Here is a 17,029-nt window from a genome sequence, read left to right on the forward strand (position 1 = left end):
TAATACTAAATTTGAATAAGCATGTTGTCCTATTATATTTTTCACAATACAATTCTTCCATGATGTTTTAACTCACATCTTTTTAAGTCTTAAATCAAATTAAAGGGACAGACACCCAGAAATCCGCGACATTTTTTTTTCTATGTAGGCATATTAAATTGGTGATTATATGAGACAAGATAGAAAATAATATTTGGAAATTACACAACTGAAAATTCAAATATAAGTTATTTAAAAACAGGTTTAAAATCCTACCAAATGTGGACCAGTGGTTTAATTAAAAAACATTGTTTTGTCTGCAACGGTTTTATTGTGAAGGTTTTACCGGAAGTCTTTGTTTTTATTGATGTGTTCTTAACGGTTGTGACACACAGACAGGGGATTCGCTGTCAAGAGGGTGGATGCCTAGAGATGGTGAGCGATGTGGTGATTAACTTAACGTCTACTAACATTTTTCTTGTGTTTTACTGAAGCTGTTTGGTTTCCTCTGGGTTACGGCGGTGCAGACGGTTGTTGGCCTATATTGTAGTACCACTGGGCCGCTTACATTTGCTGGTGTTTTCCATGAGCGCTTACAATCGTGTCGCAGAGAGCTAGCTGGGTAGCTAACGTTAGCTCGCTTAGCTATGTAGCTAGCCTGCTTAGAACTGATGGAACTCTGATGCGTCCATTATCGGACGCACCTCACTCTGACATGCATATTTTCATTTTATCTTCATAATTAAAATCGTAGCGCCACCCAATAAACAGTCAGACAACTGTTTTTAGAGAGGGCTGCAAATACATGTGACATGTTGGTGCGTCTATATGGTATACAAACTCAATTTGATCTCTGCTGATGAAGCGCATCCACCGCCTAGGCTAGCGAAGGAGGAGCGATTGGCGGTATCGGTTATTTCTGTTTTCATTGCCACTGGTTTATATCTGTGGGCGATGCTCCATATTTGATCCACGTTTTGACGACGGATAACCGTGGCAATTGCAGGTAAGACAGACTAGTAAGGTAATGAGCTTTGGCGTTAGCAGCAACCAGGTTTGACTGCATGTCTGATAACGGACTTGGGCGTTCTTGGTTGTAAGTTATGCGCTGCAGTGGGTAACGTTAACGTTAATCGCTCACCGCACAAAAAGGAATGTAGGTTAACGTTAAAACAATCGGACTACAAAGACGTGATTTGCAGCTGGTATGGCAGTGTAATTTATGTCTGTGGTTGATGTTAGACTGACAATATTAATAGGCTTCAGGGAAAGTGCAGTGTCTGGTTCTGTGTGGCCAGTGGGCGAGTGTCAAAGTCGGGAATGCAGCCGACCTATGGTACCGGGTTCCTACCGTCTGTACGCTGTATCGTTTTTGTGTCACTCGCTTTTCTAACGTTTGGTGTGTTGATGCCGAGGAAGCCTTTCCGGCGACTCTGCATTTAGGGCGTTAAAAGGCCGTATTAATAGCTGCGACATAGTGTTCCCATGACTTGGGCCATGTCACCCCATAGAGTTTCGATGAAACCGGCTAACTGCGCTTGCGGAGATTCTGTTACACCTTCCTGCCAAATAGTGATCGGGGTTTTAAAATAATACATTAGCAAGTACAAAACAGACCAACTTGTTCTCTGCCTCATTGGAATTGCAATATTAAGTATCGAACAGTGTTTCGCTGTTGTATTAGTATCCAATCGCCCGAGTGTAGCCGTGCTGTGTTTGATACCGTAAGAGAGCAGCAGTAACTACTACAGAGGTGCATTTCACAGAAAAGCCTGTAAATACATGGTGATGATTGAATGTTTTTGGATCAAGCTACAGAATGTCTAGGAATAATTTTGTTTATCAATTTCTGTAAACTGATTGTAAATAATCATACCATGCGAATACAAGAGCAGTACCTTATTACACAACTACAGTGGTGTTTGTAACGTGGCTTTATATAGGTTCTATAGGCTCTACAGTACAGATGAGATATCTGGAATTGCGTTAATATGTAACGTTGCCCCACTTCTGTCGAGGAGTTTAGGTATCTACAGTCTAGCCAGGGATCTGTGTTTTGACATCATGCGGAAAGTGTTTCCTGTTATGGTCGTTGGAGTGTAGAAATAATTAAAAGTAGAATTAACCCTTTAGTCGCCCATAGCATTTGATCATATGAAGAACAAGGAGGTTGCCCCTGATCACAGTCAGTGATTGAGGGGTGGCCGTCTGTGCATTGGATGTCTGAAGGAAAAATGATCCAGGGCTGCAAGGTTTGTCATAAGCAGCCAATCTGTTCCCTGGTAGAATCTGAAAGTCAGCTTTCATTGTCAGTATATCATTCTATTTGACCGGGGGATGGTTTTCATCGACAGAATTGGGAGATCAAATTGAACCAGTTTTAGTTCTAATATGGTTGAAGTGATGTTTTGTTTTTGCTGCCTTTTTATAAATCAAGAAGTTGTCAACATTGTTGAGAAATATGACAGAAAAGTTTTGACCTTTTCAACTTTGAATCCTAGAACATATCGTACGGATGCTGTGTTGATGATGTTGAACAGGGGCCCAGTATAGTTTTGACTGACATTTAAAATCTTAAAGTGTTATTTTAGATTTTGAAAAAAAGTGCTGTCATGTTAAGGTCATTGCCTTCCTTTTGCTGAGTTTTGCAGGATGGTACAGCTTCCATTGAAACAACCCTGAACCTACATACGTGTTGACATCTGCCACAGCTGTGTCACTACAGAAATACGTGCTTTGCTCCGCAAAATTCCTGTCTGTGTTTAAACTCATTCTCTTCGGTAGCTTATTCAACTGTGTGTCTGAATGGTAAGCACAGTGGGTGGACTAGTGCTTTTTGTCTTGTCAGTATTTGTACATGTGATATGACCAAGAGTGCCACTTTTCCTTAGTCTAACATTGACTCCGGATGCACATCTTAGGAAGTTGACAAACAGTCACAAGATGACTGTTTGTGCTTGCCTCTGGTGGAGTACAGGCCTGGCCTTTGCCTTACTGACGCTGTCTCCACAGACATGAATGCTATTTCTTCAACAAAGAAGCTTTCTAATGTTTCTCTTGCTGCACAGTTTGAGATTATACGAATGAGTGTTACAGAGAAGTCTCTGCCGGAGTGAGGGGTGAGTTTACCCAGGTCATGGTATTATTAGAACCTTGGAATTCTAACATATTGTTTATTGAGTTAAGTTTTTGTTCTTCTCTCAGATTGGACCAGACAGATTCATTGAGTTTTTTTGTTATTTTTTTTTAAGTGCCTGTCTGTGGCCACTAGCTATTTTATCTCTGAAGTTTGACATTTTGACAACGCTGTCTTCCCCAAGATAATATCCAAGGAACAACAGGTGTTACAAGAAGGAATCTAAATGTTATCTTCAGTTTTTAGCTTCCGCTAGGCACCACCTTACAGAAATATTCTAGTTATTTATGTGTCCGAGCCCGGCCCGACACATTAACTGGGATTTTTAAACCCGACAATTTTTTAATACGTGGGCGGTTGTAACTGACGTTACAAAGGACTCGTGAGATATCTGAAATAATCTGGCCTGGTTGCGCAATTATCGAAGACAGTGCTACAGATGGAGGAGACACGATTTAGCACGGTTTACCTCACCCTCAAGTCAGTGCGGAACGTATACCCAGAGCTACGGGAGAAGCTGGAGAGGCATAGCTTTCTCCCCACCCAATTAGGCTAATAAAGTAATGATTAAAAAAACACAAATGCTTGGTCAAGGGCCCGGCCCGAGGATAGTGGCGGGAAATATCGGCCCGACTCTGCTCGTGGGTCAAGTTCGGGCTCGGGCAGAGAATCTAAACTCTACAGAGTATACATATCGATGTTATCTCAACATTTTGGTACGGAGCCCAAGACTAGCTGACGCCAGGGCGTTAGCTGATGGGATCCCGATAAACTAAACTAGTTGTCCATGGCAAGGCTCAAACATAAAGCTTGGTAGTAACTGAATCGAGTAAATTAAATCAAGTGGTCTGTTCATTTTAAACAATTATGTCTCATTGGAATGAAAAACAAGTCAAAGTGTATATTATCATATTATAAATGCTCAATACTTAAATGTAATGTATTGATGCTTTGAAGTGGTAGTTATTTATGGCTCTGATTCTTTGTTATTGAAAGGTTTTTAAACTAGCATTTTGGGACACCCTGTCTTAGAGCTTCTTAAGTCTAAGTTAACATTATTTTACTAAAATTCATGATAAAAATTAGGGCAATATCCAAATCGCATATAATCGCGAATATTTTGTTAAAGGCAAAATATGTGTCAAACCATTCTGAATAAAGTTTTGTGGTGATGCAGAGACGTCCCAGCCTACAAATCATATCCAACAGACAAAATCCTTCCAAAAATCACACTATAATCATTTTAATTTTAATATTTTTCAATGAGAATGATACAAAAATGATCATTCCCTCCAAATATCGTGAATCCCATCGCAATCACAATATCAGTCCAAAATAATCGCAATGAGATATTTTCCTCATATCGCGCAGCCCTAATAAAGAAAGGTAAAGAAGATTGGACAAAGAAACGTATTGAATAAAAGCTGCATTGTAGGACTTTATTTTTGTTATACAAAATGGACATCAAATTAGACATCGTTACAGTGGTAATATTTCCTGGAAAATCCAAAGACGGACCATCACAAGTAAGCATGTTCTGTGTCAGTTAGCCATGTTGTCCACCTCTGGCCTAACCGTTAAAAACATGGTTTTGATACAGTTGCATCATTGTGTTAGATAATATCCACCTACAACAGTTTAGCTGGCCGATGCATCAGAGAGAAACAGGCTTGTTTGAGTTTGTATTGGGTGACAGGATTTTCATTTGGATGCACTATGCTAACAACACTATTTGCACTGGTGTGCGGCAGGGAGGCGGAGGTCTGCTTCTTCTGTAGCAGGAGATGTTTCAGCTCTACATCTAATCCACTGCTCTTTCATCTACTGCTTGGTTAGCACAGCTTATTTTGTACACTTGAACCAAATAGGCTATTTTCTTGGAAGAAATGAAGAAGATGCCAGTTCTTATCCAAAGGGAAGCAGCTAGCGAGTTTGCAGATAAGGGGACAGGGCTTGCAGCATGGGAAATATCACCCTTGTCTCCTGGGAAACCATATTAGACTTAGTTTGTGTTCAGCTATTTGCCCCTCAGTCAAATGTTCCCAGTGAGATGCATGAATGCTCATGCATAAGAGATGATCCAACGAAACTATAATCAAGGCTCTCATGTAATGTGATACTTGTCTTTATTAATCCCTGTAGAAAATATTTTACTTGTGCTCTTGTTTAGAAGGTTGGAAGTCAGGCGCCAGCTAAACAGTGAATTGTGAAGCTGATAGACATTTGGTATGTTGTTCAAGTGCATTACAGCGGTGGCTTGAACCACGGCCCAATGATTAAAGTATGGTTCCTTACTCCATCACCTTACTATATCCTGTTGTACTCATACCTTTCAACGTATTCTACACATACTCTCGGTGTTCAAATACAGAAACAGTTTTGCGGTGACCAAGCCTGAATTTCTGACATTTATGGTACATCCATATCCAGTCTCATTGTGCCTTAATTGGAAGAATACATTCTTACTCTTGTCCTGGCTAAAAATACAGCGCTCTGGTGGCTGGCATGCAGCACAACTTGCAACCTCAGTATATAGCCTGCTCAATATAGGCTGAGGGAAGCATTTTCATCCCCACAGGTTGCCACCAGCCTTTCATGAATGGAACTGACGTCAGAGCCTTTCATCACAGTTCTCACTTGTTAAAACCCACCGGTTGGGCACACTAAACACACTTGATTGTACGCGGCTATTCTGAAAAGGATATCCGAGCTAATTCTGTTTGCTATCAGTTGAATACTGACTGTAAGGAATGTATGCATTGTGAAAAGGCTCTGATTAGATCAAATCAGATGGGACTTCTTATTTATTGGCATTGATGTGCCCATTTAGAATTTCATTATCATCTTAATTCCCTTGGTGACACTTAAATTAATTAGTAAATTAATCATTTTCCTTATTTCTTAGGCTGTTGGAACATTACTATTTGATTAAGGCAAATGCACATGTTGAAATGTGTGTTTGCATATGCGACACAGACCTGTGGGTCCCTCAAGTATGTCCTTTGTTAGATTAGCGAGTCTGCTATTTTTATTGAAGCCATAAGCTACTTACAATGTCTGTTATGGCAGTACAGGTTAGCCTAATATTATCCAGCCTGTTCACCAACTGCATCGGCCTCTTGACTGATATGACTATTAGGTTTTTTCCTAACTTACTCAATGGTAGTTTACTGCAGCTGTAGGACAAGTTTCACTGCTGCTTTAGAAAGTGTTGACTCTGCCAAAAAATACAATCTAGCAGAATTTGCTATGATTTCACAGAAAAGTGTGTAGTCACAGCTTTTTATGATAACTGTGTATCAAAGTCAGCGTTGGGAAGGATACTTTCAAAACGTATTCCGTTACAGAATACATGCCCAAAAAATGTAATTTGTAACGTATTCCGTTACGTTACTCAATCTGAATACTTGGCTGAAAGTGTACCTAAACAAGCAGATAGATTTTTGTATTTGTAGTCCCGAACTGCATACTACAAAAATCTAACCGCAGTCTAAGCTACCACAAGCTAATTTTAGCTAACGTTAGCTAGCATGTCAAAAAGAGTCAGTCTTTCAACGTCTCTGGGGATAGTAAATCAGCACGTAGGAGAATGTAAAGTCGCACGTCAACTATAACATAGCGAGGTGACCAATAAAACTACAGCAGACGACTACCCTTGGCTAATTTAAAAAAAAAAAAAACGTACTTTAAGATGCTTCTTCAGGTTGGAGGTGGAGTAATTTGGACGCTGAAAGGAGGTTGGTTGCTGGCAAGCAGAGGTTGCACTGCACAGTTATATTTCATTTTCATATTGGGGCTTCTGGGAAATGCATGGAGTTGCCTTAATTTATTTAGAGAGTGAATAAACTCGTTAAAACAGAAGTATCGTCATGTAATCCATTGATTTCAACAATGTAACTGTATTCTAAATGCACACTATTTAAATTGTAACTGTAACGGAATACAGTTACTCATAATTTGTATTCTGAATACGTAACGCTGGTACATGTATTCTGTTACTCCCCAACACTGATCAAATACATGTATTTTTAGTTCCAAACCCTCAGATCAAAAATTGGACCAACACAGGATTAGTTGTGGAAACAAAACCAAACATTACCCTCAAACCACCGAAACCTGCAGCTGCTTACAAATAATTCCAGGAGTAACACGATATTGATGGCAGAATATCTATTCCTGCAGTTCATTTTAAATCGTAGCCAAGGCCTTTATTTTTTCTCTTCCTCTCACAAAGTAATGCAGCTGCATATGCAAGAGTGTGTTTTTTTTTTTCCTTCTTTTTCTGTGTGCTGGTATGAGGAGACCAGGGCCTGCCACAATACTCTCCTTGTGTTCTGTGGGCAAGAGGAGCCTGGCTCGGCTCCTGTCACACAGTTGCTCACGACACTTGTCCTGTCATTTAGACTGACCTCCTCGACCTGTCTGCTGATTCTCAGACTTGACTGTAGCTTATATGCTCTGTGGAATGTCTTCAGTGAAGGTCTCCTATCAAATGAACAGCCTTGCTCTTCAAGTTCTTTTGTATTTTTATTGTACACAATGACGTAATATTTTGAGGAGATGTTTTTCAATGTATGGTTGGTTGTCCTGACCTGCTTTTTTGTGCTCGTTTGAACCCACATTAAGAGGGTTCTGGGGAAATGCATTCCTTTGCTTCATTGGCAACAGATGTATGGGAGAACTTTTTTTTTTTTTTTTTGAGCTGAACCTTTTGGAGTGTCTAAAAACAGTGTGGTGTGGACCGTAGGGCAGCTGTTTTGCCCATGGAGGCTGAAATAGACTTCATGAGAGAGCTAATGTAGGGCCTGTGGCTGCAGTGTCAGAGGGCCCGCGTTTGTCTGCAGTGGCAGATGGATAAGGAGCTGTCAGCATGCTTAACAGCTGCCCCATCCACAGCTATTAAACTACCTAGCTGTGATGTGACAGTCACACAAATATGGCCGCAGATCCAAAAGTAACTGCTATTGGTATAATGAGTGCTTGTGACCAGAGGGTTTAGTTAGCCAAATCTGTAAGTGAATAAAATATAAGGTAAATGCTTCTCAACAACTGGTGTGGAGGTGCCTTTGAGCAATGGCACTTGTATGCCCAAGCGGAGCTGCTCAGTGGCTAGTACTAGAAGGGTGCAGATGTACTGGGCACCATCCCAGGTGCAAATGTTTCCCATTATGAAAGCAAGGTGGGTTGTTGCGGAGAAGTATGCAAGAATGAACATTCATTGTCATTTTTTTTGTTGCTTATTAGATTTACTTAAGTGAAAACAACAACAAAACATTTTTAAGCCTGTTGCTAGAATGCTAGCAATTTGAAAAAAAAATGCCCCCTAGTTTTCTGTTGATAGCTGCAGTTTTTTACCCGGAGGTACTTTGCACAGACAGGTAAATCATACTTGGTACTATGATTTACTACATACCCCTACCCAGTGGCATACTTGATTTGACGTTTTTGTTACTGGCGACAGGGAGCTTGCTCCAGGAAACCTTAACCCCCTTCCTGTTGAAGCTGAGCAGCTGACAAGTACGGTGAGTAGGGAAGTAGAGCTAACATTAGCCCCAAGCAGCCCCTGCTGGAGAAAGGACATTAAACTCCAGTGCATCCGGAGGGACTCTCCTATCACATGTGTTTGTTTGGGTGCAACTCTCTAATACAGTGTGCCGTGCAACAGGAGGCTGGCAGCCAATAGAGCTACCCTGAGAAGCCAGCAGGCCTCATTAATATTGATGCCATGTCTGCTCCTCTTGGGATAACCGCTGTTTACGGAATGTTAAAGCCAGGAAGGAAATGTAGACCACGAACACTCTCTAACGTTACATAAATAATTTATATCTGCCTGGAACAACCATGTAACAAAGCAAGTAGCCCACAATTTCTCCTAAAATATCTGTCTCTGTTGTTCAGGCTGAATGACTACCTTTTTCATTCATTCTGAGGTGTGTGTGTGAAACCATAAACTACATCAGACCAAGATGAGGTTTTCACTCTCAGAAAAGTCAAAAGCCACAAATGCAGTGTCTCGGTACCATACTACATACCAATATCATACAGCGTATACTTACTAATACTAATGTTTTTACATTTGATATGCAAACAATCTATGTGATTTATCATATTTTTACTATCAGGGAATGAGAAAAGATTTGAGTCATCAGATGTCAAACTGTGACTTGGACTGGAATACCACTGCTAATTAAACCTGCCAAAAACAAACAAATGTTTTCACAAAGATTAAATATTTAACTTTGGTCTTTCAAACCATCTTCCTAAAGTGGTCTCACCACTCTCCACACGATTAGTTGTAATTATTCCCAGCTGTGAGCAGATCCTCCATTTCATTCTGCATTGCATGTGACAATAGTGTTTCGAAGAAAAACCAAAATAGACAAGTCGATTTGCAAGGCCACCACAACAAAAATTACTGTTATATGAAATGTACAAATTGAATGAAAGTTGGCCAGTTTAGTTCCATATGGTGGCTTGCGGACTAGTGCAGACTTCTTCCCAACAACCTTAATATACTTATTTCTTTTTCTTTTTTCGTTTTGTTTATTCACACGTCATCATTGTATCATTAAACCCAATTTCATAAGGTACAATGATCATATGTAGGCCGCGTGAAATGGGGAACCCCAAATAAGCTACTAAAAACTTTTCGGAGGGGGCCGGATAACAATAAACATACAACAGCTGATATACAGACACTAAAAACTCAATTTACACGCAGTGTATGTTTGTACTCTTCTCTGTTTTTTAGCCCAGCAGTGTGAAGCTAAGAGCTAGAGTGGTTAGCCCCAGGCTAGCTAGGCTACAGAAGCGACTATCCCAATGACTTAGTCAATTAGCAGACATTTTGGGGCCACTTGCAGGTTCTCACTGTGGCTGTAATTCCTGGGATCTAGATGTCTGCACTGTTGCACTAGTTACAGTATGTATCTGCTCTCAAACCGCCACTATGTTAACAACAAGTAGAAAATATTCTCTCATGTGCTGTACACGTGGAAAACTACCCCCTAAAAGAGCTGGCAATGTACTGTACCTTTTTAAGTGTATCTGCCCAGTTTGTTGGTTGATGGTGTATTTAGTGAAGAAAACTTTTTTTTAAACTCCTGTAGACAAAGGCTGAGAAGTGGTGGTGGACTCTGGTGTGTGTTTTGTTTTTATTTTTTTTGAGAGATGGACAGTACAGCTACATTGAGGTTTTGTAGCAGATTACATTGGTAATTGCTTACATAGGAAAACACAAGAGGATGAATCGGAATGAATGCAACTGATTTTGACAACGATACTGTATTTAACGTGGATCTGGCGGTATCACTACAGATAAAAACCCTGTTGAGTGGTAACAGGGTTTGTATCTGTAGTGACACTGATCTGGCATATTGGATCTGTACATCCTCAGTATATACAAAGATCTGGGGAAAGTGTTTACCACCGTAAGCTGACAATCAACCTTTTTTTTTTCTTTTTTTTTTGTGGGAAACCACCAAGCTTTGTTAAGAAAAACACTGGGGTGAACATAGCTTAGGAAAGCTTTGGAAGATGGAAACAAGTAACTCTGGCAGAAGTGTTTTTGCAGTGCCCATGAGCAAGATAAAATCCCATCGGCTCTAGTACAAGTGTGCATGCATGTGCCCGTGTAAGTAATAAGCCTTTGTGCAACTTGTCTGTAAGGCTGGGTACCAAATTCAATATGTTTTAGGCACCGATCAAATTGCCTCTATAGTATCGCAAAATGCCTTGTCATTCAATACCAAATTTCAATAGGAGTAAATCTCATCGTCAGTGAGCCGACAAGCATGCAGCGTCCTTCTACCAAGATCTAAAAGGCCGGTGATTGGCTGTCTAACGTTACACGTCATAGAGATATGCAGGAAAAACTCCACGTTACTTACAGAGACGGTGCTCACATAGTAGGAGCTAAAAGAATGGATACAAAGATTTGTGCTGTAATGTAACTTCATTTTTGTTAAAATGGATTTTATAAAATTGGTATTGAAAAAGAAGTGTCGTTTAGGAACTGGTATCAAAGTCACGGCAATGGTATCAGATCAAAAATCTTTGAACGATACCCAGCCCTACTTGTCTGTAATGTAAGGGTTAAAAAATGGAAAGCACATCTCTGCTGTCCCTTCATGGGGAGGTCGCTAGTTTCCCTTGGCTTTGTCTCTCTGCTTTACGGCCAGAGACAAATGAGGGGGGCCGATTTGTAGCGGGCGCTCCTCTGTTTGTGAAAGGAAGTGAAGTTTGAAGGTCAGGAGAATGTTGGCTTGGATGCATAATGAAAGCTACGCATGTAAGGCCACAACGCAGACACAGACACTTAGCATACAATGACAGTAGGCTAGATGGTGTTATCTAGTTGGACGGTTTTTCCCCACCCCACAAGTTCTTTTTCCTGACTTTTTCCTGAAATACAGAAGCTTTCGGCATGGTGCTACAAGATACGAGCATGAATGTTCCACAGAATGATAGCCCTGCTGTGTATCTAACAGATTAGAGTATCATGTTGGTGTTTGGTGTACCATTGAGTGTAATTCCATCAGGAGTGTGTCTGTATCAACTTCAATGCCACTAGGGCTTCACATAGCAAAGGAACAGGTTCATTGATGGACAGTTTTCTTTGAAAGCTACACCTACTATCCAACAGAACACAAAATCACAATATTGAATCCAGTTTCCCCTCCAAAAAATATTTTTACCTCAGATACATAAAGTTTATTATAGACCCATTTTTTTGATACATGGAAAGGAAAGAAGATACATTACTTTCTAAAAACCAATTTAAGGTAGTTTTTATTTCAAGTTATTGACACAGGCAGTTTTATTTAGCATTTTAAATGACTGCAGATCAGAGGTAGTTTTTCTCCTTGTCAGAAATGTCATTAACTGTGTTCAGTCTTAAACGTGTCTTTCTAAAATTCAGTCACCAGCTGACCTTTGGCTGTCTCTGAATACGATTACTTAAGAGAGTAAGAGATGTGAGACCAAATTCCTCTTGATCTTGACAATGTAAAATGTATTATATTCATAATCAAGTGGAAAGGCCAAAGGGAGACGGACAATTCCTATAATGCTTGGGTATTGAATGAGAGTATTGTGACTCCTACTGTGGGTCGCTCAACAGACCCTGCAGTGTCTTCCAACAATGGCTTCTTGCAGGAATTTCTCTCTGCAGCTGTGTTCTGCTAAACCAGACACTGCCAGAGATTCCTTCAGAGACACTCTGTGAGGTATGGTGTTAGTAATCGTCTAGAAATGTTCAACTTTAAACCACAGCTCTTTACCAAACCGTAATGTAATATTACCACCAAGTTTAGAGAAATGGGCTAAATGTCATCCTCATTCAAATAGAGCAGAAAAATAAGTTATCTGTCACTACAGCAGTTGATACTAGAGATGGTCCGATACCATTTTTTGCTTGCCGATACCGATTCTGATACCTGAACTTGCGTATCGGCCGATACCGAGTACTTTGATATACACCAAACATATTATGGATGTCACAATTGATACTCAGAGTTTGATATGATCACTGTATTGATATATCTAAAACTAAACTAAATTATTCTGTAGCTTACACTTTTGTTACCGTGAAGCGGGTGTGCTCAATTATGAACTTTCTCACTTCAGCTTTCAGAGTAATAGCCAGTGAGGTTTTTAAACTAGAACATGCGTTATTGCTAAAGCTACTATTTTTCAAGGCACATTGATATTTAATTTATATTTGTGTTCCTGTCACACAGGCTTGTCATTAAAACTAACGGAATCCTTATGTACAGTATTACAGTCAAATGCTACAAGTCAAGTAAAGTTTGCCTCATAATTGGCTATGTTTTAAGTTGTAAAGGGCAGTCCAGTTTTTTTTGGGGGGGTGTAACAGTAAAACGGTTGAAACTCAGCTCATCCTTCCTTTTTGACATGCTGTTAACCTTCTCTTCTGTGTCTCTGCCCTTTCCTCCCTTAGGAAATGACCTAGAGGCCTTACAGATACATTTGTGCTTTTGTCGCTCTAATCTGCATCCGCGGAGAGCAGTGAAATCTGGGAGCACACTTGTTTTCGCAGTGAGTAATATCTACCTCAGCCAGCATAAAGGGGAGAAACCAGGAATTTGCTGGAGACGACAGACAGACAGACGGAGCTATCAGCTGGCCATTCGCTCACTGCCTGCAGAGTTCTGCTTTGTGAAGAGGATTTGAGACGGACTGGATCTGTCTGCCCTTTACCTCCCACAGCTCCGCTACCAGCTAGTGTACAAGAAACCACATCCTCTGATTCCAGCATTTACTTACTTGTTGTTACTGTTGTTGTTGTTGTTGTTTTTTTTTTTGTTTTTTTTTTTATTATTACTGTCATTTTTTCCTCTGTGCTGTTGACCAGTGTCTGATTTTCCTTGGATTCATTTTTGCTTTCAGCTTTTAAAAGGATTTTCTATTTTACTAGTGCAGGCTGGTATAGGTTTATATATGTAAATGCATATGTGTATATACTCTATATATACTGTATGAAGAAGGATTTTTTTTTTTTGCCATTCTGAAGGAAAGTAATGCACTTTAAAACTTGGCTGTAGTGTCACTTTAAGTAAATTTAAGGAGTGTTTTTGACTTTTCCTCCCCTATTATGATAATTTAGTTTGGAGCTGGAAACAGATAATCTGGAGGTGTGTCTGTGCTGTTTCATAAGCTGGGCCTGACGTATCTGCAGCAGGGCTGCATGCAAGCATTTCACTCAGCTTGCCAGTCTTTTTGATCGCCCTCCGACCTCTCCCAATTCTGTCCTGCCTCTCTACAAGGCATACTGAGATGAGCCTCTGGCAGGTGGGATCCTTGAGCTGTCTTTTTACGTAATTTGAACAGGACTGTGGACAGGGTTTTGGTTTGGTGTTTTGTAAAGAGGACAAGAGCACTTTGTGTGAGGGGAAAACAAACTAAAAACAGATCCTTCCGGTGCTGTTGCACCACTTATGTATTGTTGTAGTGCGCAGGAAAGTAAAATGGACTACAAGCGTCGCTTTTTGCTCGGCGGGTCCAAGCAGAAAGTGCAACAGCACCAGCAGTACCAGATGCCTGAGCTGAGCCGGTCCTTGAGCGCCTCCCTGGCCTCCTCTTGCTCTGCCTCTTCGCCCATGGGCACCGGGGTTGGCATGCCTGGCAGCTGCCACCCACCTCCTTCCGGCACCACCACCGCAGTTGCAGACATCCAGCAGGGCATCTCCAAATATTTGGATGCCCTCAATGTGTTCTGCCGGGCCAGCGCCTTCCTCACAGACCTGTTCAGCAGTGTGTTCAGGAACTCTCACTATTCCAAAGCAGCTATGCAACTGAAGGACGTGCAGGAACACGTTATGGAGGCGGCCAGCAGGCTGACTGCAGCAATAAAGCCTGAAATCGCCAAGATGTTGATGGAGCTGAGTGCCGGGGCCGCCAACTTCAAAGACCAGAACGACTTCAGCCTGCAGGATGTTGAGGTAGGTGATCGCACAGAAGCGCACACCATCTCCACTTGTTGTCACATTATGTTGACTTACTGTAAGTAAAATGGCTCTATCTCGTCTACTGTTTGCTCTCCTGGAATGAATTAGTTGAGCTCACAACCTGAGGCGCTATAGTTAAGCACCACGTACTTTTATCATATTCGTTTACTCATGACTTGTCTTCGAGAAGCAGTGCTAAGATGCTTAGCGGCACCCTGTCCAAAGGCTAGCTCCATGAATCAGTATTTCCTGGCTCAAATAGGATTCCCCCGCCCAGTGTTAAGCTAGTGTCAGGATCTGAGGGTGAGGTGTGAAAAACACTGAGGATGTGAGAAGAAATCTTTTGTCACTGTGAATACCACACCATCTTTCCACAGCACTGAATTTGCTGATGTGAAACATTTGAAGCAGAGTTGTTTTTCAGGTGAGGTGATGCACTAAATAGCCAAAAGGCTCAGCTGTATTATGAGAATCAATTTCTCTCTCTGTCTCATATTACTTTTTCAGTGTCTCTCTCCTTTACACTGTTGTCTTTATTAATTTGTCCTGTCATGCCTGCTTAATAGAGATAGTTTTAGTTTTTAACTAAAAGTCACAGAGTGACACACACACACACACACACACACACACACACACACACACACACACACACACACGCCTGTGTCTTACCATTCATTCCAGACTAGTTTTATCTGTGGTTGTCGCCACTTACACAAGAACCGGGTCTGCATCTGCACTGTGTCACATCTTGTATAAATACAGTATATTTGCTCATCAGAGTTGAACCTGAACATTATTGAGAAGAGCAGACCATATGGCTGAGAGAACTAGAAGTCACTAGTAATAATAGCAGTGTAGTAATCCTATAGTTATCAAATTCCCACTCACTGTTTTCTACTAAATCCAGGCTGACCTTTAAACCCAGGTCAGGAGGTTAATGGTCTGGTTCATTTCAGGTTACAGCATCAGTTTGAAATGGGCATGTGGAAAATATCTGGGCACGATTATTAAATGCTGCTTGACAGTTCTTGCTTTGAGAAGCCCTTATCATGAATTTATAATTGTAATGGAAAATCTAAATGACAGTATTTATCAGAGTAATTCCAATTGGCAATTTGACTGTAATTGTGCTGCCCTAAGAGTCTCTCATGTGGTTTCATCAGAATCAAGTAGCTGTATTTTCAGCTGTACACCACACCCAAGCAGCCCCCAGCCTAAACCCCATCCTTCCTTAAGATTACTGCGTCTGCTTATTTATCCTCCATTTAATACACAGTTGTGAGCCTGTGGAACTGTGTGGATGACCGTCCTACATCCCACAGATTAGGAGAAGACGTCCTTAACTGTTTTCTTGTGGCAGCATATAGAGACTTAAAATGAAGTAAGTATAATCACATTGTGACTTGACTTCACTAGTTTCTGGGATTTTCATGCAGTAATAACAAAAACATTTGAAAGAGGAGAGCCCAAAAATGAAAGACAAAAATGTATATTTGTTGTATGTGGAAAGTGCAACAAAAAATAGTTCCAGACTGACACTCCTCTTTCTATGTTCCGTTTACAAACTTCTGCAGGGCACTATACAAACCCCAAACACCATAGGAATGTTTTGTTTTTGTTTTTTTGTTTGTTTTGTTTTTTACAATTTACATGTTTATATTGGCTAAACCAAGGCCAACTACACTTAACATGGGAAAGCTTCTCCTCCTCTGGCCTAATATCTTAACCACCATCTCGCCTCAAGTTTGTTCGCTTGCTTGCATTCAGACTCCTCAGAATTAGAACTGCATTTTAGACAAAGAAGAATTCCCCATTATATCTGATTCTGTGGCACCTGTGACAAATCTGTAGCAATGTGCCACAGGTGCTTCAGTATACTGTAGGTGAAACACTCCAACATAAAGAAAAATCTTTAAAAAAAAAAAAGTTATCAGTGTTTTAATTATCCTTTAGCATGCAGCAGGGGGTGGGTACAGGGCTGCGGCCAAGACACTAGAGCAGCTGTAGAACTTCAGTGGATGTGGCTGAGCCCAAAACAGGAAACACTTTTGCGCCGCAGTCAGTAACTCTGACTCTCTGTGGTCTTGGATATACACAGGTGAATATTAGAGGAAGCCCAAGTCTGTGAAAGCTTAGGCCGCATGGCTTGGCACTCACACTTGCTGTCTGGCCCCGGGCATAAAGGGTACATTTGTTAAAGCGGAGAAGGAAACGTATTAAAACTTCATTTTACAATTGTATTATTCCAGTGTGTTAGTTGTTTTAACATCTGAAACACTGCACGTACACAATAATATCATGTTGGCAGAGTAAAGTACAATGTGCCAGATACAAGTGAACAAAAATAGTGGGGTTAAATGGCACAGTTGTGTGTGTGTGTTCTTTTAATCCCAAAAGATGTTTGTATTCATAGTACAGAACACGGTGACAGGAAAATAAGTGCTGG

At 40.8% G+C, this 17,029-nt stretch overlaps 1 protein-coding gene across 2 annotated transcripts in view; it reads left to right on the forward strand.

The window, feature by feature from the left end:
* Positions 1–350: 350 nt before the first annotated feature.
* Positions 351–17,029, forward strand: part of garre1 (granule associated Rac and RHOG effector 1) — a 33,687-nt gene continuing 17,008 nt past the window's right edge. Inside the window, exons 1-2 of one of the 2 annotated variants that reach the window (XM_078253241.1) lie at positions 351–414; positions 13,077–14,577. In XM_078253241.1, the coding sequence (XP_078109367.1) occupies positions 14,074–14,577 (504 nt within the window). In that variant the 5' untranslated portion in view covers positions 351–414; positions 13,077–14,073. Of the gene's footprint in view, positions 415–890; positions 986–13,076; positions 14,578–17,029 lie in introns of those variants that run through there. The other variant, XM_078253250.1, reaches the window with a different exon arrangement.

The sequence above is a fragment of the Sander vitreus genome, chromosome 1, assembly GCF_031162955.1.
Source record: "Sander vitreus isolate 19-12246 chromosome 1, sanVit1, whole genome shotgun sequence".
In the NCBI taxonomy this organism is placed as follows: Eukaryota; Metazoa; Chordata; class Actinopteri; order Perciformes; family Percidae; genus Sander; species Sander vitreus.